The sequence below is a fragment of the Quercus robur genome, chromosome 10 (assembly GCF_932294415.1).
Source record: "Quercus robur chromosome 10, dhQueRobu3.1, whole genome shotgun sequence".
In the NCBI taxonomy this organism is placed as follows: domain Eukaryota; kingdom Viridiplantae; phylum Streptophyta; class Magnoliopsida; order Fagales; family Fagaceae; genus Quercus; species Quercus robur.
This window is the reverse complement of record NC_065543.1, coordinates 50,133,860-50,151,305: the sequence shown is the minus strand read 5'-3', so window position 1 is coordinate 50,151,305 and position 17,446 is coordinate 50,133,860. Positions and strand designations below refer to the sequence as shown.

General features: G+C 35.0%; 1 protein-coding gene across 1 annotated transcript; it reads left to right on the top strand.

The window, feature by feature from the left end:
- Positions 1-7,215: 7,215 nt before the first annotated feature.
- On the top strand, positions 7,216-17,137 carry LOC126701652 (DNA-(apurinic or apyrimidinic site) endonuclease). The gene is made up of 9 exons (XM_050399945.1): positions 7,216-7,549; positions 10,542-10,634; positions 11,563-11,707; positions 14,529-14,730; positions 14,842-14,920; positions 15,198-15,259; positions 16,336-16,422; positions 16,638-16,741; positions 16,891-17,137. The coding sequence occupies exons 1-9, from the start codon at positions 7,325-7,327 to the stop codon at positions 16,974-16,976; spliced, it is 1,083 nt and encodes a 360-aa protein (XP_050255902.1). The 5' UTR covers positions 7,216-7,324; the 3' UTR covers positions 16,977-17,137.
- Positions 17,138-17,446: the final 309 nt, after the last annotated feature.

The window sequence follows — 17,446 nt, the reverse complement described above, 5'->3', positions numbered from 1 at the left end:
CAAAAGCTTCTACCCATAAGCTTGATGGAGCTTGAGAGTGAAAAAGAAGAGTAAGCCCGGTTTCAGTAATATGTCGATGTTTACGTTCAGTGGTGTCGTTCTGATTTGGAGTGTAAGGACATGAAAGGCGTTGCTGAATGCCACACTGAACTAAATGATGTTTGAATTTAAGATTAGTGAATTCAGTTCCATTATCAACTTGAAAAGCTTTAATAGTCCTAGAAAATTGATTTTCGACAAGCTTTTGAAAATGTATGAAAATGTCAAAAAAATAAGATTTGTGGCGTAGAGGATAAAACCAGGTAAATCTACTATGATCATTAATAAAAATAACATAAAAGCGAAAACCAGATAAGGATGCAACTGGAGATGGACCCCATAAATCACAATGAATAATATCAAGGGGATACAAACTACGTGTATTATTATTTTAAAAAGGAAGTCTATGGCTTTTGCCAAGTTGACAACTAGAACAAACATTGGAATTAAAAGAACCAACAGTACAAATGACACCATTTTTATTTAAACGTTCAACAGTTTTAGGAGAGGAGTGGCCAAGACGAGCATGCCAGATCTCAAATGAAGCACTCACGGGATGCTGACGAAGAAGTGTGAAGAAAGCTTGTTGACCACGATCAAGAACATAGAGTCCGTTCCTATGTCTATTGGTGCCCAACACCGCCCCTGTTTGAAGGTCTTGTATAGTAAAACCAGAAGCAACAAATATAACACGACAATTGAGGTCTAACGTAAGACTACTGATAGAAATAAGATTCTTGGTTAGTTCAGGAACAACAAGAATATCACGCAAAGAAAGGGAATTAAAAGAATTAAGGGCAGAAATTGAACCAGTATGGGTGATGGGAAGAGATTCTCCATTGCCAACAATAACTCCATCATTACCGAAATAGGGAGTAGCATTATCAAGTGCACTGGCATTGTTGGTCATGTGAGAAGTCACACCACTGTCAAGATACCAATCCAGATTTGAAGGGTCTTGAATGGAGCAAGAAGAGAAAGCCTCTGTTAGGTGGGCTGCCTGCCCATATCGCTCTTAACAAACAGTGGCAATATGTCCCTGTTTTCCACAAATTTGACAGAGTGGTTTGTTGTTGGAGGATGAGCGAGGTCGAGAGTTTGAATTGTTGTTGTGGGAAAAATTATTGCGACCACCACCTCGGCTAGAGCAACCTCCACCCCGATTATTACGACCTGCACGTGTTGAGAAATTTCCAGCATGTTGAGCAGTGAAGGTTGTGGCATGATCAGATTGAGTTTCAAATGATTTAACAAAAAGATCGTGGCTTTGGGCCTTGGGCACAACATCCTTGAAGCTGGGAATTAGAGAATGGGACATAATGGTGGTAGAAAATGAAGAAAATCCAGCACCTAAGCCTCAGAGGAACCAGTGGACTTTGTCGGTATCATCCACAGGACAGCCCATGGTTGAAAGTTGATCACACACTATCTTAAAAGCCCGAGAATATTCAGCAACAGATCTGGTGCCTTTCTTGATTAGTTGAAGTTCATCCTTCAACTGAAGTTCTCGAGTTTTGGATTTATGAGAGAAAGAAGCTTCAAGAGCCTGCCATGTTTCGCAGGAAGATGTGAGACCAACAATCTCACTCATTGCTTCTTCAGTCAGAGAGGAGCAAATCAAACTGAGTATCAACTGGTCAGTCTGCTTCCACTTGGTATAATCAGGGCTTGAAACCACTGTGTCATCTTTATCGGAAATAGTAGATGGCGGTTCTGTGGCCGAGCCATCAACATAGCCAAGAAGGCCTTGACTTCTAAGGTGATCTGGATCTGGTGCTGGCAGTGACTCCTTACAGCTAGAATGAATTGTTTCCTTATTAGTCTTAACACTATTCAAAATAATGTAAAATGAATTACAGGGATGATAGTAAACTTTAAATTGAATCGGTTGCATAAGTTTAAGACGATAATAAAAAATAAAATAAAAAACTCACTAAACATCATACAAACTCTAAACATTTTTATATTATATATGATTTCTCCATAAGGACACCAATAATTAAAAATAAATAAATAAATAATAGTAATAATAATAAATAAATAAATAAATCGTTGCATTGTATATCAAACTAGTATGTAACCCGTGCTATTGCACGGAAATGGTTAATTATAGTAATACTTTTGGTCAATTTCTTTTTTGTCTTTTTGGGTTTATCACAAGGAGGATAGAATTAGATAAAACAATAAAAATGTGTATTGCATTTTATTATTTAAGTGATGCTATTGGACCTTTTTTAAGCAAACTAAATGTAAAACTCAAAACAATGGGAAACAAATTGTTTTCCCTAAGTTAATTTTTTCAATCCTCATAAATATTTAGATTCATGATTTTTTAAAAAAAATTTGTACTTTCATCAAGCCACTAAATCATACGATGAAAAAGAAACAGGAATAATAATGAAGTCTATACTGTCATCAATCAAATACAATTAGTTCATATTAATCTTCTACAAATATTGCTAAATCCATCAACTCCTTTGGCTTTGGAATTGAACAATGTAGTCAGTGAACCATCCAAAACCCCATGAACTATGGCTACCCCTTCCCTTTTTCTTGCTAGCAAACTCAAAGCAGAGTCTCTAGCAAATGCAAAAGTCAAATCTCTGGCTATATCTCATGCCCTTCCTGCTGTAACCCCATATACCATCCAAAAATCAATGTTACCATCAGTGGGAGTACAAAGGGAGTCATCATAAGCATATTCAAAGGGATTTTGAAGTGAAACTTCAATTAAAATATCCTAAACTGATTATCATAATATAATAACATGATATAGAGATTCTATATTAATTTGAAGAAGGCAATAAGACTTACAGAAAAATAATGACTTTTCTATCACTAAGACCCTTTCCCATCTTTATTGCAACAGTTGCTGCTACATTAGATGAAATCCCTACCTGAAACAAATATGCTCTCACATTCACCACAGAATTTGAAAACCAAAAAGTCTAACAAGTAGCAACTAAGAACTTTAGAAATTATGTGTTTAACCAATAAAATGAGTAAGGAATTTTTTTAGTTGAAGATTGGAAAAAGGGGCAACTATGGCTACCAAAACTTTTGGAATAAAACCTGAACCTAATTAAATCAATGAGTTTAGCATAAAACTCCTAAAAAGCAAAGAAAATAATACTATTGGTAATTCGATTCTAACTCTTTATTTAATATCATGGTGTTACTAGATGTGGTTGGTGTAATGGAATCTATTGGGCTCATTGAAATATTCACCTCCAACACATAACAAGTTTTTACACAATTGCGTCATCAAATCTTGTACCTTGAAAAATTACAAAATCCATTACTAAATCTCCTTCATATCATGTTCTATTTTTTATGCATTCTATTAGAGGTAGAAAGAGACTCGCCAAATGTTGTCATAAGCAAAAGAATTGTTAGTGTGTTGTGCTATAAGATAGATTGGTAAACAGCCTATTGGGAAGATTTCTCTGACAACTTCTTGGGTATCACCATAACCAATGACCCTATGGAACAATAATGGAGAATTAGGAATCAATAATCATAACAATTCATTTTGCAAGGAAAATAAAAAGTTTTTTTTTTTTTTTTGCTAATAATACTTACTGTAACAGCATCTATTTCATTCCCTCCAATCATGAATATGGCTAAATTAAGTTTCTCAACACAATTTATCAAAAACTAAAGAAACAATAAAGAAAAAAAGAAAAAATGTAAATAATAAATTTAACTTTGTTTTAAAAGCTTAATTCAAATGATAGGCTAACCATCAACATTGTGATAGATCCCACCGAAATATGTGAACATCCAATCCAGTTGAACATTGAGAGAGCTTCTATTAGCTAGCTATGAAATATTCTTTTTTGCAAGAAATATGTCAGTTACATTTGTTAGTTATGCAATACAATTTATATTTTAGGCATATTCTAGGCATATTTGTTGATAGATCAATTAGGTATTTGTCGGTTATATTATAGGCATGTAGTTTATACAATACAATTAAATTTTTTTAATGGCATATTACAAACCTTAATGAAACTAACAACACCTTAAATCTGCCAGGTTTAAAATGTTCTAAAGGAATGTATATGACATTGATAGAGTTACTGATTAATAAGAGAAAGCATCGCTGATAGCTCAAAAGAACTTTAATCTACTTATAAGTAGAGTATAAGGTCTTACCCTTTGGTGCTCCTTCTTTTTGTAGTAGTACGTGCCTCCCCTCTCTTTATGCCTCCATAACCCTCTTCTTTTTTAGTGAAGAACCCTAATTTCTTGTTTGCCATTGACAGAGAGAGAAAGAGCTATCAAGGATTTTAGAAAGAACCCACCTCATCTTTGTAGAGAAAGGAATTGACAAATATAAATCCAAAATACTTGAAATCAAAAAATACGAATAACTAGAAAATATTTAATAAGAATAGTCACAGCTGAAAAGCATTCATCATTGATCCTGAGAGATGCCTTTCAAATTTCATAGCATTCATTGAAAAAGAGGGGACTTGTATTTCTAATTTGCGTTTGATTATTGTAGAAGGGAAGGTGAACTTGTAAATATGCGTGTCTGATATTTAAAGAAGAGCAAAAGGTTTTATTTAGCCAAAAAAAAGAAAAAAAAAGAGCACAACATATAAATGTAAAACGCAAGATACATAAATAACCCTTTGAATACCCAAAACCATGTACCATAAATCTTAAGAAGTCTACAATTCTTATCCATAATCAGTGCATTTCATCTGGTTGTAATTAATCGGTGCAATTCTTTTTAAAAGAATTCTACAATTCTTATCCACATTAATTACAAATCGGTGCAATTCTTATCCATAAAGACAAAATGATTGTAATTAATGAATAACCCTTTGAAATGCACCTCCTTTGGAAAAGAAAATAAGAATTGTAGACCTCTTTTCCATCCATGTGTGCATCCATGCGCCACTTCTTTTCCAAAATTGGTGCATTTCATCCATCGGTCTAAAAAAAGTCAAATAAAAATGATTGTAATTAATGTGGTCTTTTTGGTTTTCGATGTTAATAACACATTTGTACAAATATTTAAAAAGTAACATGGTAAAGATGGAGTAAAATTGGACTCCAATTTCAGATTTGAATTGAACAATTAGAAGGATAAATCTAGACACATGGCACAAAATTAGGACTCTAATTAAGAATTCTAACTTGAGTTTCTCTCTACTTCACCTATTATTATATATATAGATTATCATGGGAAAAGCTTTGCTGCCTCAATACCTTTCCCAATTATCAATCACAATGTTTATAACAAAAAGGGCATACAACTATACAAGTAACTTTAGTTTACACTTTTTTTTTTTTTTTTGAAACCAACTTTTTTTTTTTTTAATAAACAAAATATTAGGTGAGGAGAGGTTACCTCATATTGGCTAAGGCAAGTTGTAAGCCTCAGAGAGGACTTATATTGGACTTATAAATCACTCATTAAGAAGAACTGTTGGTAGCGAAACTCAAACCTAAACTTGAACCTAAGGGTACATTTGGTATGCTGTAATAGCTCCTGTAATGGAATGGTTATTCATATGTAATAGTAATTCGGTCATTTGGTTGCATCTTTATTACATGGATTAATTATTACATTAGAATGACTATTTTTTAAATTGAAGAATAGCTATTCTTCTTTAAAATGGATGTAATAGCTATTCCTTAGTATATATAATAGGTTTTAAAATTAATATATTTCCAAAAATATAAAGTTTCCTTATATATCATCTTTTACAAGTTTTCTATATGTAACAACCAAACTTATGAATAGTAATAGTTATTCCATTACAATGTCTTCTATTCCCAGTAATAAAGATTACTATTCCTAATGTAATCTACATTCAGTGTACCAAACATACCCTAAGTCTTTTAGGTGAATCGTTCAAGCTTGATCAACTGAATCAACCCCCCTAAAAAAAAAAAACTGAATCAACCCTTAGAGCATCAGCATCAAAGAATGCTATGCTATACTATTATACCATCTCAAAAAGTCACTTTATTACTTATACCATCCCATTTTACAATACCTCCTACATCCTAAAACTCTATTTTTATTAAAATATTATTTTATAATCTTTCTTTACTATTTTTTTCTAACCGTAACTTCTGTTTTCCTACGCTTTTCCAAATTCATCACCACACACACACACACACACACATGCAAACACAACCATCAAACCTTAAACAGAGCAACAAACACACATAATCCAAATATCCGCCGGCGATTCGATTAACTGATTCCGGCGACATGTACAAATGAGTTTCTCTAAAATCCCACCGAAACAAAAATCCTAATTAAAAAAAAAAAAAAAACAACAAAAAAAAAAAAAACCAGCGTCACAATAGAACCCGATCTCCAATCTCTGATCTCCACTCCGATCTCCAATCTCCGATCTCCGTGACCCACGCCGTGACCAATTAGCCATACCCACAACCCACTTCAGCCCACTCCGATCTCCGACTCTGTGACCCATGCCGTGACCCGCGTTGTGACCCACTTCAGCCACTTCGATCTCCGATCTCCGTGACCCACAACTCACCTCAGCCATACCCACCACTTCCTTTAAGCACTAGTCACAGCCAAAAAAAAAAAAAAAGCAGATGAGAAAGAGATGGATGATGTTTGGGTTTGAAACCCACCACTTCCTTTAAGCAACGATCACAGCCAAAAAAACAAAGCAGATGAGAAAGAGATGATGATGTTTGGGTTTGAAAGAGGAAAGAGCAGAGAGAATGAAGAGAGCGGAGAGAGCAGATGATGTTTGGGTTTGGAAGAGGAAAGAGCAGAGAGAATGTGAAGAGAGCGGAGAGAGCAAATGAGAAAGAGAGAGTGAAGAGAGAGAAATACCGGTGGATTAAAATATATATATATATATATATTTTTTACAATTGTGCTACAGTATAATTCTAAAGATAGAATTGTATTGTAGCACTATTGTAAAATTTTTTACAATAGTTGTGTTTAGCATCCTTTGATGCAGCACATTTTAAGCCATAAAATGCTAAAAAAGGCTTAGATATAGCATTAGCATTTTTCAATAATGATGCTCTTTTATAGCTTTGAAACCAACTTTACTTTACGCGTTAAAATTTCCCCACCATTAAAATATATATATATATATATATATATATTTACACATTAAAATTTCCAAAAAAAAAGAAAAAAAAATGCACACATTAAAAGAAAAAAAAAAAAATGTAGAGGCTGCAGCGAGAGACATTGCAGAAACGTCAATATTTATATTGGAAAGCTGACAACGCTGAGCTGAGAGTGGAGAGTGAGAGACACTGTGCCATGAAACGCTTCTTCAAACCAGTAGAGAAGGAAGGGTCTTCGAAAAAGCCCTCTCTTTCACAGCCTGAAAAGGAAGAAGACGTTTCATTATCAAATGAAAACAAAGGAGAGCCATCAAAGTTCATGACTTGGAATGCCAATAGCTTTCTTCTCCGAGTCAAGAACAACTGGCCTGAGTTCACCAAGTTGGTCACCAGTTTTGACCCTGATGTCATTGCAGTACAGGTGACTCTCTTACAGTTCCTATACTCCCTATTTTGATGTACCCCTTTTGAAAATAGTGTTTTTTTAGTTGATTCTATGTGGGAATTTGATGAATATCGATAAGATGAATGAAATGGCAAGTGGGTGTTTTTTAATATATGGAAAAATTGATGAATGTGTATTAGAACATTGTATTTAAAGTTTGAGTCTTTGTGTTTTTTTTAGTTAATTCTATGTAGGCATTAGATGAATATAGATAAGATGAATGTAATGGCAAGTGGGTGTTTTGTATATGGAAAAATTGATGAATTTGTGTATTGGAACATGGGTATTTAAAGTTTGAGTCTTTGAGCATTGATGCAGTGTGGAATGGCACATTTGCTGTTTGATGATTTGGTATTTGATTGAGGTGTCTCATTATTTTTGTTTGTTTGTTTGTTTTTTTTTTTTTTTTTTTTTTTGGGTAAACAAATGAAATTGAATTAAATGCGAGTTAACGATCAGAGTGATTTATAGCTAGAACAGAAGAATATCCATTGGCAGATAGTAATGGATTAAAAAGTCTTCAACTTGTTTACAATACCTCTTGGCAAGGTCATCAGCAGCTCCATTGGCTTCCCTGAAATTATGCTCCAGTTTGAATTTTTGGAAAGCTTGGAGAATAGTCTGTATTCCATCAAAAAACTTTGTATTAGTCTTTCAGGAGAACCTCTGTTAGCAATAAGGTTAACAACTTCCTAAGCATCCATTACTACCCAAAGCTTCTCAACCCCTATCTCTTTAGCCATAATCAACCCATCATGCAACACCCATAGCTAGGCAATAACACTGACGTGATGCCAATGGCTCTAGAGAAACCCTGGACCCATCCACGAGCTGAGTTGCCAATAAGACCTCCCCCACCTGCTAGGCTGGGATTCCCTAAAGAAGCCCTATCTGAATTGAGTTGAAACCAACCCTTTGGTGGCTTGCTTCATTTAACTAAAATCTTTGCTTGTGAGGTTGGGAGGGAGGGAATGAGCTCAGGAACGATTACAAGATTCCACTACCTTCATACTTCTTAGAGCATTCATTATGAAGCCTTATATCGGAACCCTCTGCTTGAAAGACCATTTTGTTCCTATGAAGCCCTAGACACCAAATTCCAAACAAGAATAAGACACACCAGGGGATGTTATGCCTTTGGGAGCACACAAATGATGTACTATTTTTATAGAACCAATCATGAATGGTCTTAGAGAAGGAAGGTAACAACATATTAGGAATTCCAAGGTTGTTTCAGAAGGTCTTCGAGAAGATCCATTCTTGCACATAAGAGATAGTCTCCGTTTTTTCTGTTACAAATGGCACTTCTGGTCAAGGTTAAAACCCCATGCAAAATAATCATCAACAGCACTTGAGTATAGGGACGACTTGAATGTCTTGCACATAAGAGATAGTCTCCATTTTTCTGTTACAAATGACACTACTGGTCAAGGTTAAAACCCCATGCAAAATAATCATCAACAGCACGAGTAGAGGGACGACTGGAACAGTTTGCATGAATTTGGTCAGGTGTGCAAAGGATAACTGCTTCCAATTCCAGCTTCTGCTTTCCTCTAGCACTTAGTTCATCCTCAATTCTTCTTTGCCCCTATCTAGAGGACCACTAATATAATACGCAGAGTCCCTAGACTGGACCCTTAGTCTTTCCAAAAGAGGGTTGATTGACCATCATTGATGACCTTCCTGAGATTTTTCTCTAAAATGGGTTTTGAAGCCTTGGAAGCAACCCAAACTCTAGAACATGGCCTCCTTGGATTCCACAAACCCGACATTACATATCTGGCCTTTAAGGCTCGGGCCCAAGGGACTTATCTTCATTCAACAACCTCCAGTTGGTCTTGGCTAGCAGGCTTAAATTTCTAGGCTTTACTTACACCAAACCCAGACCACCACTCTTTAGGCATTGTAACTTTGTTATAGTTAACCAAGTGCAATTTCTTTTTTTCCAGTGTTGATCCCCATATAAAATTCCTGTTGGCTTGGCCAATTCTCTTACAGGTTCTGATTGGCAATAGAGAACCTTGAATAACAAAATTTGGGATTGATTTTTTGACTGATTGCATAAGAATCCTCCTTCCTGCGACTGAGAGGAGACTTGGTTTCCAACCAGCCAATTTATCTTGCAGCCTCTGAATCACAAAATCAAAATCAGGCTGTCCATGGTTACCATATTTCTGTGGGAAGCCCAAATATATGTCAAATGTTTGAGCTTTTGAAATTGTAAGAACTGCACAAATTCCATCTCTAGTTGAGGGAGGGGTGTTTCTAGAGAAAAGCACCTGTGACTTTTCTCTGCTAACTTTCTGGCTTGACAGATTACAAAATCTGGCAAAAACTTCATCAATCACAAGGGCATTTGGAGGCTAGATTCAACAAAAAGTATTAAATTATTAGCAAAAACAAGTGTGTAAACTCACTCAGGCCTTGAGCAAGACACTCTTACATCTTTCCAAGACCCATTGGCATGCTTCTCATAAATGAGAGATCCAAGATACTGCGTACATTTTTACATTATTGTTCTCTTTTACTTATCAAAAAAAAAGATACTCTGTACATAAAATGAATAGAAAAGGGGATATAGGATTCCCCTTGTCTGATTCCTCTTGAAGGGAGAAAAGACTCAAGCTAACCTCCTTTTTAAAGGATAGATACTGACGTTAGAGAGACGTAGCTCATGAATCATGATGACATTAATCAGGTTAGTTGGAAAGTTAAAAGTGAGATTACACCTCTCCAAAACACTTGTGTAAACTCATTGCTTAATTTTGATGGAGTTGTACATATTACACTGTTTACCTGTTGGATTTGAGGGGGTTCTTTCACGGGGGAAGTAGTTATATTTAAGCTGAGCCCACGGGATGGTTTGGCACAACTTATGTGTGCTTCAAAATTGTTTTGTGAATTGTTTAATTTTTTTTTTTTGGGCTTCATCCCTTTTTGTTGGCAACTAACCAGACATCACTTTTAGGAAGTAAGGATGCCTGCAGCTGGTTCGAAGGGTGCACCTAAAAATCCAGGAGAATTAAAAGATGATACAAACTCATCACGCGAAGAAAAGCAGGTAAACCATTTTCAGGTTACTATGACATCTCAATGAATTAAAGCTTTATAGATTCTCTATTGTAGAATGTAATTATTATGTAATGTAATTCTTTAGGGACTATCTTTGTATATACACTGTCTACGTTGGGTTTCCCCACTTTCAATAAAATTTATTACTTTTTTTTAATCAGGTGTCAATAAAACTTATCTCTCTCTCTCACACACATACACACACATGTGCACATGTGGATACATGTTTCCATTGAAACCCTTTACCTTTACCTTTTTTACTTAATAAATAAGTTTTATTCAACTGAGAAAGATCAGCTGTCCCCAATAATTTTGGGATTAAGGATTTGCTGTTGTTGTTGTTGCTGTTGTCAACCGAGAAAGTTGCAGCTGCAATAGCAGAACAAACAGTGACAGTGACTCCTTACTATTATGTGAATTTGAAATTCTTTAGAAGATTTTCAAATGTATACTAATCATATTGATGTTTGATGTATGATCAATTTGTTTGGTGTGTTGTGTTAAGTATTAACCATCAAAAGTTTGAAACTTATAATGTTGAATGAGTGCACTGCATCACTTATACTTTTTTTTTTAATCAGTAGAAGTGTGCTTTAAATCCTTCATCTGAATCTTAAGACTCAGTTCTAAATCAAATATTGAAGCTTTTTATTGGCAACCTTATCAAGTGTTATTACTTACCCATAAACATAGAGAACTTGAAGATAGCCAACCTAGTAATTGAATAGGGTTGTTATATCTTTCCTTGTCACAATTGGAAATGATAACGTTGCTTGGCTTTGAATGATATGGAAGCATATATCCTATTTGTTGTGGATTTCATTAACAGGTTTTTTAGAAAACAATTTGATATAGGTGTAACACTTATGATATCTCTAACGTTCAATCATTTTTGTATTTTTATCAAAACCATACAGATATTGATGCGTGCTCTTTCAAGTCCACCCTTTGCAAATTATCGTGTTTGGTGGTCTCTTGCAGATTCAAAGTATGCTGGAACTGCATTAATTGTAAAGAAGTGTTTCCAACCGAAAAAGATCTTTTTCAATCTTGACAGAATAGGTATTTCATTTGCAATAACTCATGTTTTCATTTTTTTTTTTATAAATAAAAGATTTTATTCTGAAATAACTACCTCATGAACAATACAAAGCTCAACATTGTCTAATAATTTTATCATAAGAGGATATCGAATTAGCGAACTTAGTCACTAAAGCCCAAGACAGTCGCCCATTCACTGAGTAATCTATGAAATGAAAGCTTCAACTACCCTTCTGAACATTCCATATCCTTGAAGGTGAGAGAATTCTGCTCATGCCACAAAAGCCAAATTGGACAAGCGTTTAACAAACCAATTCCTGAACCCAACCAGTAAATCAAATTGGACAAGCGTTTAACAAACCAATTCCTGAACCCAACCAGTAAATCAAATTGGACAAGCGTTTAACAAACCAATTCCTGAACCCAACCAGTAAATCAAATCTTCTACATGACATCGCCCAATTAAATCCAAAAAGACAAAATATATAGCCCCACAACATAGACAGAAACACAATAAGATAGCAAAATGATCCATTGACTCCCCACTACACTTACATAAACAACACCAGTCTACTAGTGTGATTCCTCTCCTTTTAAGGTTATCATTAGTCAAAATCTTCCCCCACATTGTTGTCCACACAAATAAGGCTACCCACTTTCGTGCTTTGATATACCAAATTCCTCTCTCCATGGGCTCTGAGCACACCATGGTAAGATTGCACATTAAAAACCCCTTTACCTCGCAAACTCCACCCCATTCTATCAGGACCTGTCCTCCTTGGTATTTTTTAATACAAGTAATCCAAGCAAGGAAGCAACCATGTTCATCTCCTAGTCATTAATTTGGCTTATGAACCAGAAATCCCAAAGTTTCTCCCTCTCATTGATATTGCCTTTCAAGTATGAAACTATGAAAGCTTCCTGGTCGACTACCAAAGAGTACAAGGTCAGGTATAGCTCCTCAAAATAGAGATCTCCACACCACCTATCATGCCAAAATTGCACACGTTTCTCCACTGCTGACCTCAAAAAAACACACATGGCTAACAAATATGTCCCACCCTGTTTTAATACTCCTTCATAAGCTGCACCCAACTGTTTAACACACAGGCTTCATTGTTCAACCCCCCCTATTGGCCTATCCTGCCCATACTTTAAGCAATGATTGGTCTCGATAAATGAATCTCTTAGCCAAACCACCACAAGCAATTGAAGAACAAATTGTATTCCAATCCACCAAGTGAAACTTAAACCACTCCCCCCTTTCCTCTCCATAAGAAATTCCTCTGCAAACTTCTCTAATCTATTTGACACATAAGACGAGATAGTAAACACAGAAAGGTAGTAGATTGGAAGGCTTGACAATGTACTCTTAAGCAGTGTTAGTTTATCTTTTCAATCTTTCCTCCATTTTCTCAATAAATCGATTCCACACTATCATAGCCTTAAAAGACAACCCCAAAGGTAGGGGTGACAAAATTGGACATGACCTGCAAACCCGACACGACACGACACGAAATTAGCAAGTTATAGGTTAAGACTTAATGGGTTCGTGTCATATTCGGGTTGACATGACTAATCCATATAATAAACGGATTGGGTTAGTGTTCAATCTATGGAACCCGTTTGACCTGTTTGACCCGTTTAGTTAAATGACATTTTACTAATATACCCTTTAAATCCTAGGTATATAAACTTATTAGTTGTTGTATTTTACTTTCTTTGACATATTGTGATTGATTATTTGTGATATTGAGATATGGTTTAGTTCTGAATGATTATTTGTGATGCAGTTATTCGTTAGTTCTTTATTTTATATTAAAAATATTTATTTGTTTGTTTTTACATAAATTTTTTGTTTTTTTCATTTTGATAAAATTTGATAAACAGGTCAAGACGACTGACTTGTTTAATAAATGGGACGTGTTAGGTTGAGGAATCTTGACCCGTTTAATAAACATGTTGGGTTAGTGTTGACCCAAATAGTTAGATACTCATGAGTTGACATGACATGAACCCGACACGCGAACATGAATTGCCACCCCTCCCCAAAGGCATTCCCAAATAATTCTTGGGTAAACTCCCAACTTTACATTAGTAAAGAAGCTAACTCCTCCAATCTGTCAATATCTCCGACCTTGACTACTTCACTCTTATTCTGATTAAATTTCAAACCTGCAACATCTTGAAGGAGTTGGTACCTTACTGCATTTTAAAACAGAATCGTATTGTCAGCAAACAACAGCTGAGATCTTAAACCATTATCAAAACCATTACCAGCATTGAAGCCAGATATGTATTCCATGCCCTCCATCCAACTCAACATTTTTCTCAAAACCTCCATCATCAAGATAAACAGCTAAGGTGAGAGAGGATTCCTTGCCTTCAGCCCATATTGGAAAAAGCCTATTGGAGAATTGTTTACAAGAATTGAAAACCAGACCGTAGTAATACACGTATGGATCCAACCCCTCCATCTCTCACCAAACCCTATTCTCTCTAGCAAATACAGTAGAGTTCCCTAGCTAACATGATCATAGGCTTTTTAAATATCTAATTTGCAAATCAAACCTTCTTCAATATTATTATTGCATTGTTTTGGTTTGCCCTGTGTCAGTAAACTTTTACTTTCTCAGATTGAATGCATGTTTAAGTACTTGCTAAATAAAAAAAAAAAAAATGAATGTTTTCATTTTCCTATTTTTTACATTTTTATTTCCATATTTGGTGAAGTCTTGGATGCATATTTATGCTTGGAATTCATCCCTTAAAATCTGTTCTTCTTTTCTGCATTTGCAATGGAATGCCAGTTGAATCATACACTTGTCTTTGTTGTTGCTAGCTTCAAAGCATGAACCAGATGGCCGAGTCATTTTAGCTGAATTTGATACATTTAGATTATTGAATACATATGCACCAAACAATGGTTGGAAAGAGGAGGAAAATTCATTTCCAAGGAGAAGGAAATGGGATAAAAGGATATTGGAGTTTGTCCTTCAATCTTCAGATAAGCCTCTCATATGGTGTGGTGATCTGAATGTTAGGTAATTGTTTTTCTCTTTCATTTATCACCTTATTCTTGGGGAAAAAAAAGGGGGGGGGGGGGGGGGTTGAGCTTATATACTCTTCCAACTGCTTGCATTTGTTACTTGCAGCCATGAAGAGATCGATGTGAGTCATCCAGAATTTTACAGTGCAGCAAAGCAGAACGGTTATGTTCCTCCAAATAAAGAGGTGTTAGTCTATTGGTGCTTGTTTGGACATTTGTAATACTTTAGTTCTCTATCCATTTGGCAAAATACTTGAGCTTTGTTTTTTAAATGTTTCTGTAAACATCATTACCATTTCAGCTAATGATGACTATTTTCTGAGATGTTTTGTTTATGAATTATGAATTGTTATCTAAACTAATTTTTTTTAATGACATGTAGTTATGTGCACTTTACTATGTAGTGTACTCCATATTTAATATAATTATGATTTGGCTTTTATTTAATTTTTTATGATGCAGGACTGTGGGCAGCCTGGATTTACATTAGCTGAAAGGAGGCGATTTGGTACTATACTGAAAGAGTGCGTGATTAGAAAATCTTTGCTTCCTTCATTTTGCATAGAAATTAGTATTGTGAAATTATCACCTGCAAGCAAATGGCTTTTCCATGAGACTGAGGTCAACAGGAGGGAAAAAAGGAAAAAAAAAGTGAAGTAGCAACTTGTTCCAACAATTGCTTTAGTCGCCCTGTCTTCTATTCCCCCCTACATTTAGTGGAAAGAGGAAAGCTGGTTCCAGTTTCCCCATTATATCTATTGCTGCTCTACCCCTTTTCTCATGGAGCAGAGGCTCTATTGGTCATGGATTCATGTATAATTCTTTTTTTTCTTTACTCTTCTCTCATGGCATGCATGTGCTTGGAGGAACATCATGGCTCCATTTCATACAGTTTCTCATGGAAAAGCTCCATTTTTAGTTTTAGAAAAACCTTTTGTTTATTTTCCCACATTGTTAAATATAAAGGCTCCACATTATATAAATTTTTTTAGCAAAAAAAAAAGGAAGATAATCTCCCAAACTTGTTTCAGGTATCAGCATGATAGTTTTGTGATTTTGTTGCAACAGATCTTCCAATCTTTACTAGTTGTGAGTAGGAAGAATGAAGTTGGGTTTCTTGAGCAGAAAATTCACCTAATATTAGCAGATTGTTGCAAATAAACTTGTCCTATAATCTGTTCTCTTTTTAGTTAAAAATGAATATTTACTTTGCCTTTAATCTGAACTTACATATGAATAAGTTGGTTTTATATTAAGTTCAATATATCAGGTAGATTAATGTTAAGTTCAATTCAGTTGTATGAGATTGCTTCTTTGTTCCTGAAGGAATTAGGAGTTTGCATTTATAATCAACAAACTAAAATATCCTTGTGTTGAACCAACTCGATGATGTGAGTTTATAACCCTTTTCATGATCCTGGGCTGGCATTATGGATGTTGTGTAGGAAGCTTATTTATTCATTTTGCTATATTCTTAGTGATTGATGACCAAAAATTCAAAGTTTGAACTCCATTGACTTCCTTATGGTTATAGGGTTTTTTTAAATTCCGTTGATAAATTTCTCAATTTATATGTTGATTAACATGGCTTATGCCTCAGGGGAAAGCTAATAGATGCATACAGATTCCTACACAAGGAGAAGGACATGGAGCGTGGTTTCTCATGGTCTGGAAATCCCATTGGGAAGTAAGAAATTGAAATCACAACAATCACTTACATATGTATATATATATATATATCACAACTATCCTAGCAAATTGATGCTATATTAACAATGTTGGATTGTTAATTTGTTGCACTTGTTGACATTGGATAATCAATATATTTTCTAGCTGAGTGATTAACTATCCTAGGCTGGGATTTACTTACTCATGAATGTAAAATGGGTGGTTTTCTTGCAGGTATCGAGGAAAAAGAATGAGAATAGACTATTTCACAGTTTCTGAGCAACTGAAAGATAGAATTACTGCATGTGAGATGCATGGGCAAGGGATTGAATTAGAAGGTGCATGTTATTTCATTTTGATTATACTCATAAAATAAAAAGTAAATGACATAGAAATTGTTTATTTCTTGATAGGTCAGCCCCTACAGAAAGTTTACTCTTTTTCTAGCATACTAAATTGTCTAACATTGATCTTAAACTCTCTTCAGGCTTTTATGGAAGTGATCATTGCCCAGTTACGCTTGAGCTCTCACAAGCGTGCCCCAATTCCAAGCAAGACGAAGTTTCCATGTAAAAGTTAATATGTGCTCTTTTTAAAGATTATTAAAACTTAAAACAGAGTACTATTATGGGAGTTTTTCCTGATGCTTTTTTAATATTTATTGTAAGTTTCCATTGTAGATTGCACATGATAACAATGATAATCTATTGAAATGAGCACTTTTATCGGGCTAAGTCTAGACTGACCCTGGCTTGGTATAGTAAATATGGACTGTGGTGACATAAACATGGCTGATTATGGCTAAGTCTAAATCAGTTTCTTCTACTTCTGCTATGACCATACCATTAGCCACAATTGATGATACGATCGACTGTGTGGTTGACGTTCACTTTTACTTAGATTCTTTTACCTTTTTTCCATCACATAGTCACCACCTCAAAATTATGGAAAAAATTGTCTCCAAACTTTGTCGAGCCAAAAAAAAAAAAAGTACATGCAAGTGGCCTGCTTGGATAAATACTGCTCTTTTAAGTTCTAAAACC

Coding starts and splice junctions, on each gene's coding strand:
- LOC126701652 (XM_050399945.1), top strand. CDS start 7,325: ATGAAACGCTTCTTCAAACCAGTAGAGAAGGAAGGGTCTTCGAAAAAG. Junction 14,921..15,197: donor ATGTTCCTCCAAATAAAGAG/GTGTTAGTCTAT, acceptor TTTATGATGCAG/GACTGTGGGCAGCCTGGATT. Junction 16,742..16,890: donor GCAAGGGATTGAATTAGAAG/GTGCATGTTATT, acceptor AACTCTCTTCAG/GCTTTTATGGAAGTGATCAT.